The 15095-nt window shown below is 37.4% G+C and overlaps 1 protein-coding gene across 1 annotated transcript; it reads right to left on the reverse strand.

The window, feature by feature from the left end:
* Positions 1 to 3711: 3711 nt before the first annotated feature.
* LOC147545066 ((R,S)-reticuline 7-O-methyltransferase-like) lies at positions 3712 to 5554 on the reverse strand. The gene is made up of 2 exons (XM_086633524.1): positions 4609 to 5554; positions 3712 to 4202 (listed from the first exon to the last, which is right to left on the reverse strand). The coding sequence occupies exons 1-2, from the start codon at positions 5371 to 5373 to the stop codon at positions 3906 to 3908; spliced, it is 1062 nt and encodes a 353-aa protein (XP_086489650.1). The 5' UTR covers positions 5374 to 5554; the 3' UTR covers positions 3712 to 3905.
* Positions 5555 to 15095: the final 9541 nt, after the last annotated feature.

The raw sequence follows: 15095 nt of genomic DNA on the forward strand, positions 1-15095 counted from the left end.
CCAGGAGCACGAGAAATAAACCCAAAATCTTCAGTGACAAGAGAAGGACGGGCAAAAAGGAACCTCTCTTTATAATCTTTGGGGATATTGGGAGCAGAGAAGAACGGACCAATACGAGAAGAAAAATAGTACCAACTCCGATCACTGGACTTGAGAGAGAAGATCTTATCAAAATTATAAAGACGTCTTCTCGCCCTGTTGAAAACAGAGGAAGTAGAACGCCATAATGGTCATCAAAGCATTAGGGCTCAGTTGAAAGAGTTGAAGCCCATAAGGCCATAATAGTTCAGCAGTTTAACGAGAAAAAAGGGGAAGGGAAACACCAAACCTAAGTTGAAAAAGACTTCATAAACTCCGACACGACGATCATCAGTATAGCAGATCCTGTCGTTATGAGAGGGAATAATAAGTTCGACGGTGGTCGGAATCATATGATCAGCCCGGAGAGCCTTTATGTCCTGTTGAGTCATACGACTGCAGGAACGCATTTGACCAGAAAAGTCAAAAGCAGAAGGGGGAGTAGTCATGATAGTCAAAGGAGAGGAGGCGCACAGACAGTAGACAATGGAAGGGAGGAAAAAGATGAAGATTTTGGCTAAACAAAGAAGACGAGAAAGGAATAATGACAGCAAATCACAACGCTTAAATATAGCAAGAAGAAAGACCCGGATCCGAGCCAACGCGAAGGAAGCCAATGAAAGCAGGACACGTGGAAGCAATCACTACTGGAGAAACCCTAGCGTTTCCTCAATCACTGGCTAAGATCATTGACTATTTGGATTAATCCAAGACGACGCTGGAGAAACCCTAGCGTGTCCACGCATGCCGAAGTGACTGCCGTGTGCAACAACCCAAAAGATCAGCGCCGAAAATGAGTTTCTCTAGCTCCCATTACACTTCAATTGCACCCATTACACTTCAATTTCCTGTGGTTTCTCTAGCTCCAATTGTTCCTGATGAACCAATCATTGAGCATCCACCACAGCCTAGCACCTCGGCAAATGAGTTTTCTGCTCCTGAACCAAGTCATAGAATGACTACCAGATTAAGAAATGGAATTTCTAAGCCTAAATGTATTCCTGATTACATTTCTCACTTCTCTATCAGACATCCTTTATCTCAGTTATTCCTCACTTTACTTCTCCATCATAAGGAACCAACTACTTTTAAAGAAGCTGCTTCCAATCCCAAATGGGTAAATGCTATGAAAGAGGAGTTTCAATCCTTGAAGAGAAATGAGACTTGGTCAATTGTTCCCTCTGATCCTTCTATGAATCTTTTAGGTTGCAAATGGGTGTTTAAAGTGAAATACAAATCTGATGGCTCAGTGGAAAGGTACAAAGCCAGATTAGTTGCCAAGGGTTATCATCAAAGGATGGTTTAGATTATTCTGAAACCTTTAGTCCAGTGGTTAAGGCTGCTACAATTAGGATTGTGCTAAATATGGTTGTTTCAAACAAGTGGAAGATTCAATAATTGGATGTATCTAATGCTTTCTTGCATGGAGTTCTTCAAGAAAATGTTTATATGACTCAGCCTCAAGGTTTCATTGATATGGCTCATCCCTCTTATGTTTTTCATCTACACAAGAGTCTGTATGGGTTGACAGGCTCCTAGAGGCTGATTTCAGAGATTTGGGCCAATCTTAATCATACTTGGTTTCAAAAGAAGTGCTCATGATCACTCTATGTTTGTTCAGCAAACTGAGTCTGCTATGATGGTGTTACTTCTCTATGTTGATGATATCATCTTAATTGGATGTTGTGATTCTCTCATGATCACTCTTATGTCTACATTAAGTAAAGAGTTTGCTATGAAAATGTTGGGTCTTGTTCATTTTTTCTTGGGTATTGAAGTGTCTAGAGCTGAATCATCTGCTCTTTTTCTTACCAAAAAAAAATATGCTCTTGGTTTGCTCGAGAAGGCTGGTCTACTAGATTCAAAACCAAGCTCCGCTCCTATATCTGGTGGTAATAGACTCCCTAAGTCGGATGGAATTGTTGTCTCTGATCCTTCTTTTTATAGAAGTATTATTGGTGGCCTTCAATGCCTCACTATGACAAAACCCGATCTAGCTTATGTTGTGCACTATGCTGCTCAATTCATGCAGGAACCTAGGTCTTCTCATATTCAATTAATGAAGAAAATTCTAAGGTATGTTAAAGGAACAATAGATTGTGGGATTACTATAACACCAGGAGATGTTTCAAAGCTCAGGGGTTATTCTGACTCGGATTGGGCAGGCTGTCCTGATTCCAGAAGATCAACAAGTGGTTTTTGTGTTGTTCTTGGCCAATCCCTTGTTTCTTGGTTCTCTAAGAAGCAACCAACAATGGCTAAATTTTTCAGTGAAGTTGAATACAAAGCATTGTCCATCACTGCTGCTGAGTTACTTTGGGTCTCTTATCTTCTTCTTGAATTGAATCAGAAGATTACTTCTCCCATGGTTGTGTATTGTGATAACTTGGGTGCTAAGAATATTGCTGCCAATCCAATATGCCATGCGAGAACTAAACATATTGAAGCCTATTATCACTTTGTGAGGGATTTGGTGGCTTCAGGAAAGCTTGAGATTCGACACATTCCATCTTTAGAACAACCAACTGACTTGCTCACTAAGGGTCTCTCGAAGGATTTATTTCTCTCTCTCCGAAGCAAGTTGATGGTTCTTCTCGATCCATCATCTTGAGGGGGCATGACAGTGAATACACTAGAGTGTAATCTAGGTGTTTGAAGACTAAAGATAAAAGGTAGAAGGAGGTGTTACTCAAGTGTAAGAACATAAGTATAAGAATACTTACCTTGGTGGTGCCTTTAGCAAGAATAAGAATAACAACCATAACTAACAAATGTCTTAACTAACTTCGTTAGTTATGGTTGTTATAACAGAATCGGTTATCTTTCTCTCTCATCTAACTGAATTGTAAAAGCTTTATAAGCTCAATGAGTTGGATATCATTTGTAGTTTTTGATTTGAGAATTAATGAAATATTTCTTCTCTCTAGTTTCTATCAAGTATATATCTTTTGGTAGTGAAATGAAACCCATCAATCTAAAAAAACAAATGGTACACGAACAAATACTTTTTTCTCGTCTTTTTGTTGGTGAGATTGTTCTCGATGTTCATTGTTGTTCTGTATAATTTGAGATCCTTCCTCGTGTTGTTTTTGTTTCTGTTGTTGTTGTGAATTTGAATTAGTACTTTTTTGTTGAGCTGAGGAGACTCTTTGATAACTTGTGACTTCTTCATAGTTGGTGTCAAATTTACTTTTGGCTTTTAGACTTATAACCAAGTGCTTTGCCAAACAAATTTCATGTCATTTTTGACTTTTTAAATGCAAAAGCTCTTTTACTACAAGTTAAAGTACTTTTTTTTTTTGTCAAAGGGCACCTAAGTATAGCATTTGCCTACTCCTACTCAAATAGATCCTATATTAACTCTGTTTTCAGCATTTAGTTTGTTGATCTAGAAGATCTGCAACCCAAAAATTATTCCTAGATAATTGTCTTCTTACTTGGGGTATATAATTTTGGATTTCAGGTATTCATGGATCTTTCGTAATCTTGAAGTTATATACCCCTTAAAATCCTGACACGTGTTCTTTTCTTCAAGTTATTCATGATTCAAAAAACTATTTTGCAAAAAAATCTTCTGATGAAGTGTAGATTGCGATCTATGGTCCGATTCAGATCCTATCGGAAATCATACGATTTTGACAACCATGTCTAGTAGTATATAAAGAAGCAAAGTTAAACCCACTTCACACAAACACCTCCAATCAAGACACACATTAATAACTAAATAAATCTACGAAGAGATCGAACTTTACTTAGATAAAAATACATCTTCCCACAAATCAACACTTTTATTATAAAACAACAAGTTGGTTTAACGGAAAGCTCGATTATTCCGGATAAGCTTCAATCATAGATTGAACTGTGACAACATGAGTGATTTTGTAACGAGGAAACCCTCCCTTTTTCAACAACTTTTCCCACTCCGCTTCAGTCCTTTCTTTGCCGTCCGAACAATGTACCCTCATTCCTAGATCAGATACAACTTTAATGTCATCAAATAAATCGTCACCGTCCGGGTTCAACACACAATCAATAATAATGACTTTTCCGTTTTTCGGGATAGCTTTCTTGCAATTTTCCAAGATCCTTACACAGGCATCATCATTCCAGTCGTGGAGTATCCCCTACATATAACTCAAACCACAACCTGATTAGTTACTGATATTTATGATGTCATTCATGCCTTAGGGGCATTCTCCTATTATATCCATACATAAGTCCAGATATAATAAGAAAATGTATTTAAGATTGTGACATTCTTTTTCTTTTCCTATTATAATGGGTTAGCTCAGCAAAATATAAGCTATTAGTTTGAATCTTAGTTTCAGACAAAATTATTGGTAGAAAGATTCATAATGTCGTCTGGATGTCCAAAACCAAATTTTTCGGGCAAAAGTACCATCCACTTTTTTTATTCTTCGTAATGTATTACGATTCTTCATGATATATTCTATATCATATTCATGATGTATCAATGTCATGTAAATGTAATGACTATTGGAGTATAATGTCAAAAAAGAAAAATTTAACCTTCATTGTAATGGCATCAGCCCGAGGAATCTCGACGAACATATCTCCTCCAACATGTTCCACACCAGGGTAATCAGGTGCTTCAGCAACCACATGTGGTAGATCAAAATTTATCCCCTTTATATGTGGGTGATTTTTCACTATCTCACTAATCATCATTCCAGTTCCACCACCAACATCAACTATGGATTTTACATCTTTAAATACTTGTTGGTACTTGTCTAGTACTACTTGCACTAAGACCTTAGTCGAGCACTCCATACCATCGTAGAATAGCTTAAAAAACTCGGGATGGTCTGACCCAAATTTAAAGACGTCCGACCCATGGGCCTTGACAAAACCAGACCCACCTTCTTGAACACATTTTCCTAAATAATTCCATGGATCTGTTATCCATGGGTGGGTCTCAAGTAGAACGAATGGTGCAAGATTGAACTTAGAATCTTTTAGTAAGCATTTTGAAGACGGGGTCAACCCGTAACGGATCTCTGTCAGATTTGTTCCGTCTTTTGGATCAAATTTATGAACAGCAAAGACCCGTCTACGGACCAGTATTGTCATAATTCCTTGGAGATAATTAATGTCAAAAGAGGAAGATAAGTTAGGAATACCATTGAGGATTTCAGTCAAAGTGATTGGACGTCCATGAGAGTGTATAATGTCTGGTATACCAAGCTCCACTACACATCTCAAAGTCATTGAATCAACAAAACCATACATATATTTGCAAATATCAGCTTGACCTAGAATGATTTCTTCGTCCATGTTGTATTTCTCAATTTTCTTTTTTCTGGATAAGAATGCAACGTTTGAATGGCTTGAAAGATTGAAGGAAGTCGGGCACTATTAATAGGCAGTCTTTCCTCGACGTTTATCTTAAGTAGTAAAAGACGTTCTACTACAATTATTACTCGAGTCCACGTTTTTCTCGTGGACCAACTCATCACTCAACTACCATTCAAACAGTCTAAAGACCTCTCTAGATAGAAACGATAACAATTATTACTGCCCGAGGGAACAGAACCAATTGGACCATTTGAAGGGCCCAGGGAGCCCACGTTATGCTCGTAGTTACATCCTTCACAATGTTAACTTTTCACTTTAGTCCCTGTACCAACTTTTCTTGCATCTGGACTTTTGTGTATATTATTTGTGCTTTTCTCAAAAAAAAAAAAAAAAAAAAAAAACAATTATTACTACCTTTCAACAACTACCTTTTGCTCATCACGTTGCTCTACCTAAACTATTATGTTTCTCGGATCAAACGAGTACAAGTCTTATACACGTAGCGAAAAAGTTATAAAGTTTGTGTAACTCGAGCGTAAGTAATAATGTTAGTGTATATGTTTCTTAAATTTACGATTATGTGCTAATCGAAGATGGACATTGAAATAATTGACACATATAACGTGATTCGGTGGGATAATCATGACTTACATTCACGGAGAAATAATTGTTTCATTAATATCCTTGGTCGTCGGATCTCGTCTTCTCAATCCGTCACGTACATACATGTGTTACACACGTATCTATTTTCTCGGACTCACCTTGATCGTTGGATCTCTTCATCTAGATCCATCTTATATCACATATCATATTACCCCCCGCAAGTCGGAGCACGAAAATTTTGAAGTATCCGACTTGGAGGGAAAAAACTTGTTGATTCTTCTTACTTGTCTTCTAGCAACTCTCAGATTTTTTATGCTTGGTGAAGATGAATGAATGATGATTAAGTCACAACGAAAACGTTGGAAGTGCGGTCATATATTGAACGAAAATCAATGACAATTAAACTAAATGTATTGTTGTCATGTATGTAAAGTTGGTCATAGTATAAACAATGTGAAAGAAAATGTCAACGAAAAATGTTGTAAAGGTGAATATCGACAAGTAAGTCATTGTGGGGTGAAAATGGTCAAGATGTGAGCTAATGAGTAACACAACAAAATATGTTTTGTTTAAAATCGACAAGAAATCATTGTCAGAATGCAAAATAAAATAATGGATAAGTAACACCCAAAATTATAGTATCATGAAAATTGTCAATAAGTGGTTGATTGTTAGAGTTATAGTGTAAGAGTCTAAAATAGATTGAGAAAGTAACAACACAAAAGGTCTCGTTATTATAGTTGACATGAAATTCGAGGTAGGAAAAGTCCAAAATATAATTGATAAGAAAGAAAATCATCATAAGCAAACTATGATTATAAAAATTTCGCAAGTTGAATTCCGGAATTAAAAGTCAAAATAAGAATTCCCTATCTGTTGAGGGAAAGTCCAAAATAAAATATGGTAGGAAAGAAAAATCATCATAAAAAAAGTATGATTCAAAAAATGTCATGGGTGAATCTAGAATGAAAGTAGATGAAATTAATCTGTTTAATGTCACAAATTATATCTATTAGAGACAATACATAGATGTCACAATTGCAAAAATAGTTGGGAAAAGGTTGTGACAATAGAGGTTTTCGCAAACGGAAAAGAATATTTCCAATTGGTATGTATTGTGGTAAAAGATTGTCACACAAATAGGCACTTTGGTAGAATAAATTCTCCAGCAAGAAATTAGGGTTTCCTACAAACTCGATTTGAGGTGAAATCAAAAAGGAAAATTATTTGTAATGTGTATGAAAGTCCCAATCGATGAATGTTATGGTCCTAAACCGATTTCAGTCAAGAATCGACCGATGATGGTTCAGTTTGTAGAGAGGGAAAGTCCATGAAGCCAAAGAGACAAGGAGCCCTTGGTTTTGTCAGAGCAAGGGCGGTCTGTGGCAATGTCGGACGCCGGTGAGAAGTCCTTTGAGCACCTATTAGAAATACTAAAAGGGATAGTTGCTGGGTTGTTGTTTTAACGCAAGAAACCCTAAGAAGGTTAACTCGAGAGGTAATATCTCGGGGAAGACAAAGGGCAGGGTTTACTAAGACCTTGGTCAAATATCGTCAGCGAGGTCAAAGTACGGTGACTAAGTCAGCGTAGTCTAAAGGGTAAAATCGTGAAATCTTTGGTCTAGAATGGGGTAATTCTATTCTGATGGTCTGAAAACGAATCAGATCTAGTCAGCATAGTCTAAAGGGTAAAAACCGTGAAATCTTTGGTCTAAAATGAGGTAATTCCATTCCGATGGTCTAAAAACGAATCAGATCTGATATTTTGGTTCTGAAACATGTGTTTTCAATTTCAGACCTAATTTAGGTCTAAAAAATTCGAAATAATTTGAAAATAAATGTAAAACATACCTTTGTTGGAGAGAAAGTGCTTCTTTGATGAACTCTAATATTCCCAGAAAATCATTAAATAATCTCGGGTTTCCTACTCTTGTTTAAAATATATTTTCTCCTTTTACTTGATTTTCTCGTCTTGAAGATGAAACCTAATTACAAGAATAATCTTGGAAAATTTAAACAAATCGAAAAACTATTGAACATTAATATAAGGGTTAATTCCGTTTTGGCCCCCGATTTGTGACCAACTGGCCGTTTTGGCCCCAAAAATTTCCTAATTGGCCCCAAATTTTTTTCAATCTACCAATTCTAACCCCATGGCATTTCTGTAATTTATTTATTTATTTTTTCCTTGTCCACCTCATCAAACAATTACAACATCACCTCTGTCCACCTCACCCATCTTCTCCGGCGAAAACTTGCCGGCCGGAATAAAAAATTCCGGCCGGCCAACTTTACCAAAAAAAAAACCTTTCTCTCTCCTCTTCTTCTTCTTTCTCTCTCTTCTTCTTTCTCTTTCTTCTCTTCTTCTTCTTTCTCTCTCTTCCTCTTCTTCTTCTCCGGACAGTAGGTAGAGAGAGAGGAAGAGAGAGAAGAAGAAGAGGAAGATAGAGAAAGAAGAAGAGAAGAAAGAAGAAGGAGATACAATTTTTTTTTTTTTTTTATGTTGAAGGTGACCGGCCGGAATTTTTATTCCAGCCGGTCACCATCCGCCGGAGAAGAAAGGTGAGGTGGAGAGGAGGTGGTGTGATGGAGGAGAGATAAGGTGAAGTGGAGGTGAAAGAGATAGGTGATGTGGCTTTTGTATGTTTATTATTTTTTTCAGAAATATTTCTATTTTGGCCCCCGAGGATAATTTGGTAAAAAATTTGACCCTTGGGGCCAAAACGAACTGCCGGACACAATTGGGAGCCAAAACGGCCAGTTGGTCACAAATCGGGGGCCAAAACGGAATTAACCCATTCTATAAATATGCACGTATGGACCCTAATTGTGTTTATGCACAAACTCTCTCTTTCTATCTTTACAGACTACAGGAACATCCTCCAATCCCTTTGACATTGCAATTGTTAATTATTATGGAGGAGAGATACGGAGCTCGAATCCAGCGTATGTGTACCATTAGTAGGAGAGGAGATGAGAAGAACAAGCTTAAAGAAACTCATGGTGTGTTTGGTTGCAGGATTCCTAAGTAGGATTCCTATCAAAAGTGGAATTTGGTAGGAATCATGAATCCCTGGTCTGTTTGGCTACCAAGAATCCTAGGACTCTTGAATCCTAAGGATTCCTAATTCCAAAATTTGTATTGGACCAAAATCCCACCCTACCCCTTAGGATTTGCTAGGATTTTGGATTAATGAACCTAAATTTCAAACTTAAAATCAACAAAAAAATATTTCCTTCTACAAAATCATTATTTTTTTTCAAAATCATTATTTTTTTCAAAAATCATATTTTTTCTAAAGACGTTTAAAAATACTCAAATAATAATAAATTATAGGATTTTTAGTTGCCAAACAAGCCAAAAAATATTACTTGGATTCATGAATCCGTGGAATCATGAATCCCAAGGACTCATGAATCCACGGATTCATGATTCCGCCATCCAAACACACCATCAAGTGTTTGTTGAAATTCAAATTAGACCAAACTTTATTTATCGTAATAGTAGTGGTCGGATTCTCAACCACCTGAAGGAGTTGAAGGAGATGTCCTTCGACCAAGGTGACAATGCGAACAAATTTTCGGATAGGACAATTGATGTGGAAGATCATCAAGTCCGATTGATTTAGGGATCGTAGAGTTGTAGCTAGAGACCAACTACGATCGTCGAATTACGGAGTAATTCGCGGCTAACTTCGATCGGATCCTACAACGGGTTACACATAAGAGTGACAAATTGATCTAGGATATGACTAGTGGGAGTGAGATATAATCATGGGAGTGTCCCATAAACATATCTCATAGGCCTAAAAAGGAATTAGGCAAAGATAGTACAAAAAGGCCAAAAACAGGGTTTTTGGGCCTAGAGCGGTTCGGGTACTTCTAGGACTCGGATTGGGCTGAATTTTGGAGGGTTAGTTGCTGATATAATAAACATTATATCTGCCAATTTTCGTGGTGTTTGGGCACCTCCTCCTTAGGTAATTGAGAAAATACCAATAGTTGCTATTTTCGACTATTTCCCTAAATCTTATTCTAAAGGGTGTTTTAGGAAACCTAAAAGGAGGTGGATTCTTATTAGGGTTCTATATAAACACTCTTAGGGCAGAGAATAAGGTGTGGAATTTCTCTCTAAGCTTTCTTACTCTACCACATCAAGTAGAGAGGAGAAAGTGAGCTAATTCCCATTACTATCAATCTAGTCAAAGAAGAAGGTGTTCTTCTATCCAACCACCATTGGTGTGCTAGCTATACAACAAGGTGGGAGATCAAATTGATTGCTCGTGTCCCAAGTAGAGGAGCTACACTTGAAGCTCTTGGTCTTCTTCAATCAATTCAACTAGTTCGAGGGAAAAGCGATTAAGGTAATCTACTATCTCCATTAGATTAATTACTAGTTTTGCATGTGATCCTGGGAATACTAGTGTAGACATTAGATGTCATATTTCCGCTATAAACACTAGTAGAAGGGTGTAAATCCCTACAGTGGCGTCAGAGCCTCTTGCCATTAACTAGTTTTTGCTAAGAATCGAACTAATTAATATGCTTAATAGTTTGAAAATTGAGTTTATAAAAGTATTTTAAAAGATGTTTTTAAAAGTATTTTAAACTCATAATTTGATGGGATTCAATAAATTTTCAAATTGAGAATCAAATTGATGATTAAAAGTGTTTTAAAAGACTCAATTTCATTGAATTTCAAACTAATTCATGCTTGATTATGTTGATAGTTATATTTAAAAAGGTTTTAAACATAAAATTTGATTAATTATGAATTGGATTCAAAGATTTTTTCAAATTGATTTCAAAATTGTTCTTTGAAAAATTTCAAAAACCTAGATTTTGATCCAAAATTGGTTTGATTAAGAGTTGTTTTTTAAATTTTGGAAACTTTTGAAAAACAAAGATTTGGAATTTTAGAAGTGTTCTAAAAAGAGTAGTTTTGAGTTTGGGAAACTCTCAAAACAAATTTGGAAAAATTTCAAAAGTTTCTAAAAGTTTTGAAAAATTTTAGAAGTGTTCTAAAAGGAATTTCAAAAATTTAAGAAAAGTTTTAAAATTGGAAAATAGCAACTTAAAGTTGCATAAGAAAAAAAAAAAAAATTTTTTTTTGGAAACTAGGGTTTTGAAAAACCCTAGTGTCCGGCCAGGAAGCGTCCTGGCCGGACCAGAAGCTCCTGGATGCGTCCTCTGGACGCGTCCAGAGCAGCTGCTGAGACGCGTCTTGAAGACGCGACCAGCAGCTGCGACAGAAGCTTCTGGACGCGTCTTTGAGACGCGTCCAGAGCAGCTACTAAGGACGCGTCTAAGACGCGACCAGCAGCTGCGAAGGAGCTTCCTGGACGCGTCTAGGACGCGTCCAGAGCACTCGACCAGACGCGTCTTGGAGACGCGTCTGGGAGGTTCTGGGTGTCTCGGACTAGTCCGAGACACCTAATGCTGGTCCGGTCCAGTACCAGACACGTCTAGGACGCGTCTGGTACATGGACTAGCGTCCTGGCTCCGGCCAGGACGAGACCAGGCCTTGATAGGCCTCGGCCAGGACATGCCGGCCCCATTGGCCGTGCTATGTCCGGACCTTGTCCGAGCCCTTTTTGGGCTTGGGCCGGGACTTGTCTATGACTTGTCCCGGGCTTTTTCGAGGCTTTTCGGACCACGAAAAGGGATCATCATTCGAGTGGGAGTTTTTGCCAAAAATTATTTTCCGATTCCAACCAAATAATTCCAAAATCAATCCGGGCCATCCAATAGCCCAAAACGGATTTCTCTTTAAATTGATTTATGAAATCATTAAGAATCGAACCAATATTTTTTCCGAAATTGACCCGGGCTTTCTCGAGCCCAAAACGGAGTTTTTCTTAAAGATGAGTTTAGAAATCATAAAAGATAAAACCGGAAAGCACCATTAGTAGAATTCTTCGAATTTAGACTTAAGGTCAGTAATGTGACATGTGATGTCAACAAAAGTATCTCCCAAGATAATCATGCATATATAATTCTTAGCCTTGATATATTATATGATTGCATGTGATGTGAATGCGGGAAACTAGTATGGCCATAGATTTATTTCTTTATTCTTGTTTTAAGCACGGATGGGTGCATGCTTTGTAATTAATTTTAATTTCAAGTTTATACGATCTGCAAATCGTTAGAGTCTTGTAATTAGAGTTTAGGGTCTATGAGTCCATTGAAGAAACTCGAGGATGAAATCCAAAGGCGAGTGGGAGAAATCAATGGAGGTTCAAAGATGGCGATCTAAGACGAACCAAAAGGCGAAACAAGAAGAAAACCAAGGGTGATTAGATCTTCTAGGTTAGGGGTCATACTAGGATCCATGTCTGCTTGATTTACTTTCTCGCGCGCATTTACTTACTTATTTACGCTTTATGTCGTGGATGTTAGTTAGGCTAAATAGTTCACTATAACAAACGCCAGACTAGCGTAAAAGTCCCCAAAAGTAATCTTGAGTAATCGCCTATCCAGATTAAGACACTCGTTGCGCCTTTGTTCGAGGAAGGTGGGTCGGCCTTCGCAGAGTACCTCCTCTACCTTGGGACAATGCGGGTAGGTCTATAGAAGAGGCCTACACGTCTAAATGGTTCTACTCAACGAGATCAGCAAGAGAGTCTTGGATACTCGAGGCAAAAGGATAGATTAGTCATTCATTAATGAAATCTATCAACCAAGAGTCATAAGGTATGATCAGTGAAGTAGTTCGCTCACCCGGAACGACGGAGTCAAAGGGTAGGGCCTTCGTCCGCTTTACTTCGAAGAACTGGGGTCTTGGAATCACTTATTCAATCGGGGACGATTTTTATTGAATAATGTGGGAAAACTAATGTTTTTCAAAAAACGATAACGAGTTTTAAAACTTTGCCATTTCTTTATGTAGTTTTAAGATGACACAAACGATTTCAACATTGAATCACACCTAAGAGAGGTGCTGATCCACTTCCTAGAATGGAAGAATGAATCCGAGAATAATTCTCAGATTCAAAAGGAAGGTCACTAGAATACCCAATCCCAATGTTGACTCATACAAGAGAAGGTCAAAAGCCATTTGCAAGCAATCGTATAACATTCTCTTTGGAAGAATAATGAATGCTAGCATAACCATTAAGACAAACTGAGGAAGAATTTCCCACAGAAGTCATAAATGGAGAGGTACGAGACCTCCAAGGCAATCTGAAAGTCATCCTAACGGAAGACAACAGAATACATCTATCACCCAATTCAATATTGATTGAACAAAGATAGATAAGACCTTAGATGAGTCACTCAGGTTGTTACAAACAAACCGAGCAGAACATACGGGAATATCCAGTCTAAGAAAGGTTCTTGAGATTTGGTACAAAGAATCTAAGAAATAGATTCAAAAGGGCAAAAGGATCAGTCAAGTGAGACAAACATTTGATCAAAGAAAAGCAGCTACCGAGTACATGATCAAGAGTATTTCTCATTACTGTGAATGTTTCTGAACAATGGCTAGACCATTTAAAAGGAAACTACCTTTAGCACCTGGAGGACAAAAGGAATGGAATTATGAATTTCGATTCCGTATCCTTGTTAACAAAGTTAAAAACAAGTATCGTAAAATTCCTTCATCAGGTATTTAAGACCAGATGAGCGGCTCAGTGGGAGCTCAAGGAAATCACATACTTGACTAAAAGAAGTAAAGATCCAAGAGGGAGCAGAAGCAGTAATGCTAGGGATGCTGAAAGGGATCGAAGTCTTCTTTTAGACACTGATCTAGCTTAGAACTTAATAGTGATTATTTTGTTCTTCTAGAAACGTCTGATGTTTTAAACCAGTGATAAAATTAACTAAAGGTTAACATTGATAATGGCTAAAATCAAGAGATTCAAACTCATTAAACTTCAGCATTGTCAATTGGGTCTTAAGGACTAATTGACAAAGTCACCCTTTTCAAAAGGCATAAAGACTAGTAATCTATTAGGACTCATACGGTGTTATGCAGACCTATAAGTTTACTTGCAGAAGCTAACAAGAGAAACTTCAAATACGTACTCTGACAACTTCATGAAGTATGGAAACGTACAAATCATAAAGTATAAGTCAGAATGTTTGAAAGGTTCAAACAAAGTACAAACCGAAGTAAAGAATCACTTTGACAAGATAGTGAAAACTTGAGTCAAACACTTGATAACCATCAAAGGAGTTGAGAAACAGTTTCCCAACTCTGCTCCATGGAACACATCCGACGGATGGTGGATTCAGTGGGAGCAATCGAACATTGCTATGCATAATTCGATCAAAGATGGGTTTAAGCTAGTCTTCCGAATATTTTGGGACATATTCTATAAACGATTGTTTTCACACTTACCAAAATTCCGTCTAACAGCTAAGCTTGTAAAAGCATTACAAAACTAGCTAATATCTGACGCAATTTCTTTTAAAAGAAATTTGGGCTTCTTCCATAACTAATCAAGAGAACAAAGTGTTTGTTGCTCATGATAGTATTCTTCTAATAAATTAGCACACCTAGTAGTCTGGGAGAAAACACTAATTATTAAAAGAATAAGTGGGAGAAAAGTACAAGTCGATTTAATTCGATCATGAGAAAAATCATGGAGGGTCATGAAGAACAATCATGAAACTTGTACAAGTCGATTAAATTCGACCAAGAGCAACAAACTGCGGCTCCTCGGAAAAGGAAAGGTTAAAGACATGATCTAATAAACCCACCGCACAAAAGCGAATGTCATTCGCCGGAGAACTCTCAAAACAAGTGAAAGTGTCTCTAAAGGAATATCTCAAAGTAGTTGAGAAAATTCCAAATTGTTGTTCAAAAGCCCTAAAAGGTCAAATCTCAAAGACACAGAAAATAAAGGTTATTTCTGAAGAGATAAAAGACCTGCGCAGAAACGGAAACTGACTCTAGATTTTGGCTAGAAGCCAAAATCATCGTGGAATCCATATCTCGTCAAGACATGAAGCTTGATAATTTAAGTCAACAGAAGACCTAAATTGGTTTTCCAAAGTAGAAAACTGAGAAGGATGGAAACATTCATGTTTCCCGAAACTAGACAAGAAGAATAAGATTCTTTCAATCAAGTTATGTCCACAAGCATGCTTCA

This window comes from Eschscholzia californica, unplaced genomic scaffold, assembly GCF_041429995.1.
Source record: "Eschscholzia californica isolate CP2 unplaced genomic scaffold, dmEscCali1.0.p SCAF_4, whole genome shotgun sequence".
NCBI lineage: Eukaryota > Viridiplantae > Streptophyta > Magnoliopsida > Ranunculales > Papaveraceae > Eschscholzia > Eschscholzia californica.

Excerpts from the sequence above, each read along its gene's own strand:
- LOC147545066 (XM_086633524.1), bottom strand. The coding sequence starts at position 5,373 with ATGGACGAAGAAATCATTCTAGGTCAAGCTGATATTTGCAAATATATG. Across the intron at positions 4,203-4,608 it reads CTGATGCCATTACAATGAAG|GGGATACTCCACGACTGGAA; the intron begins GTTAAATTTTTC and ends AGTTATATGTAG.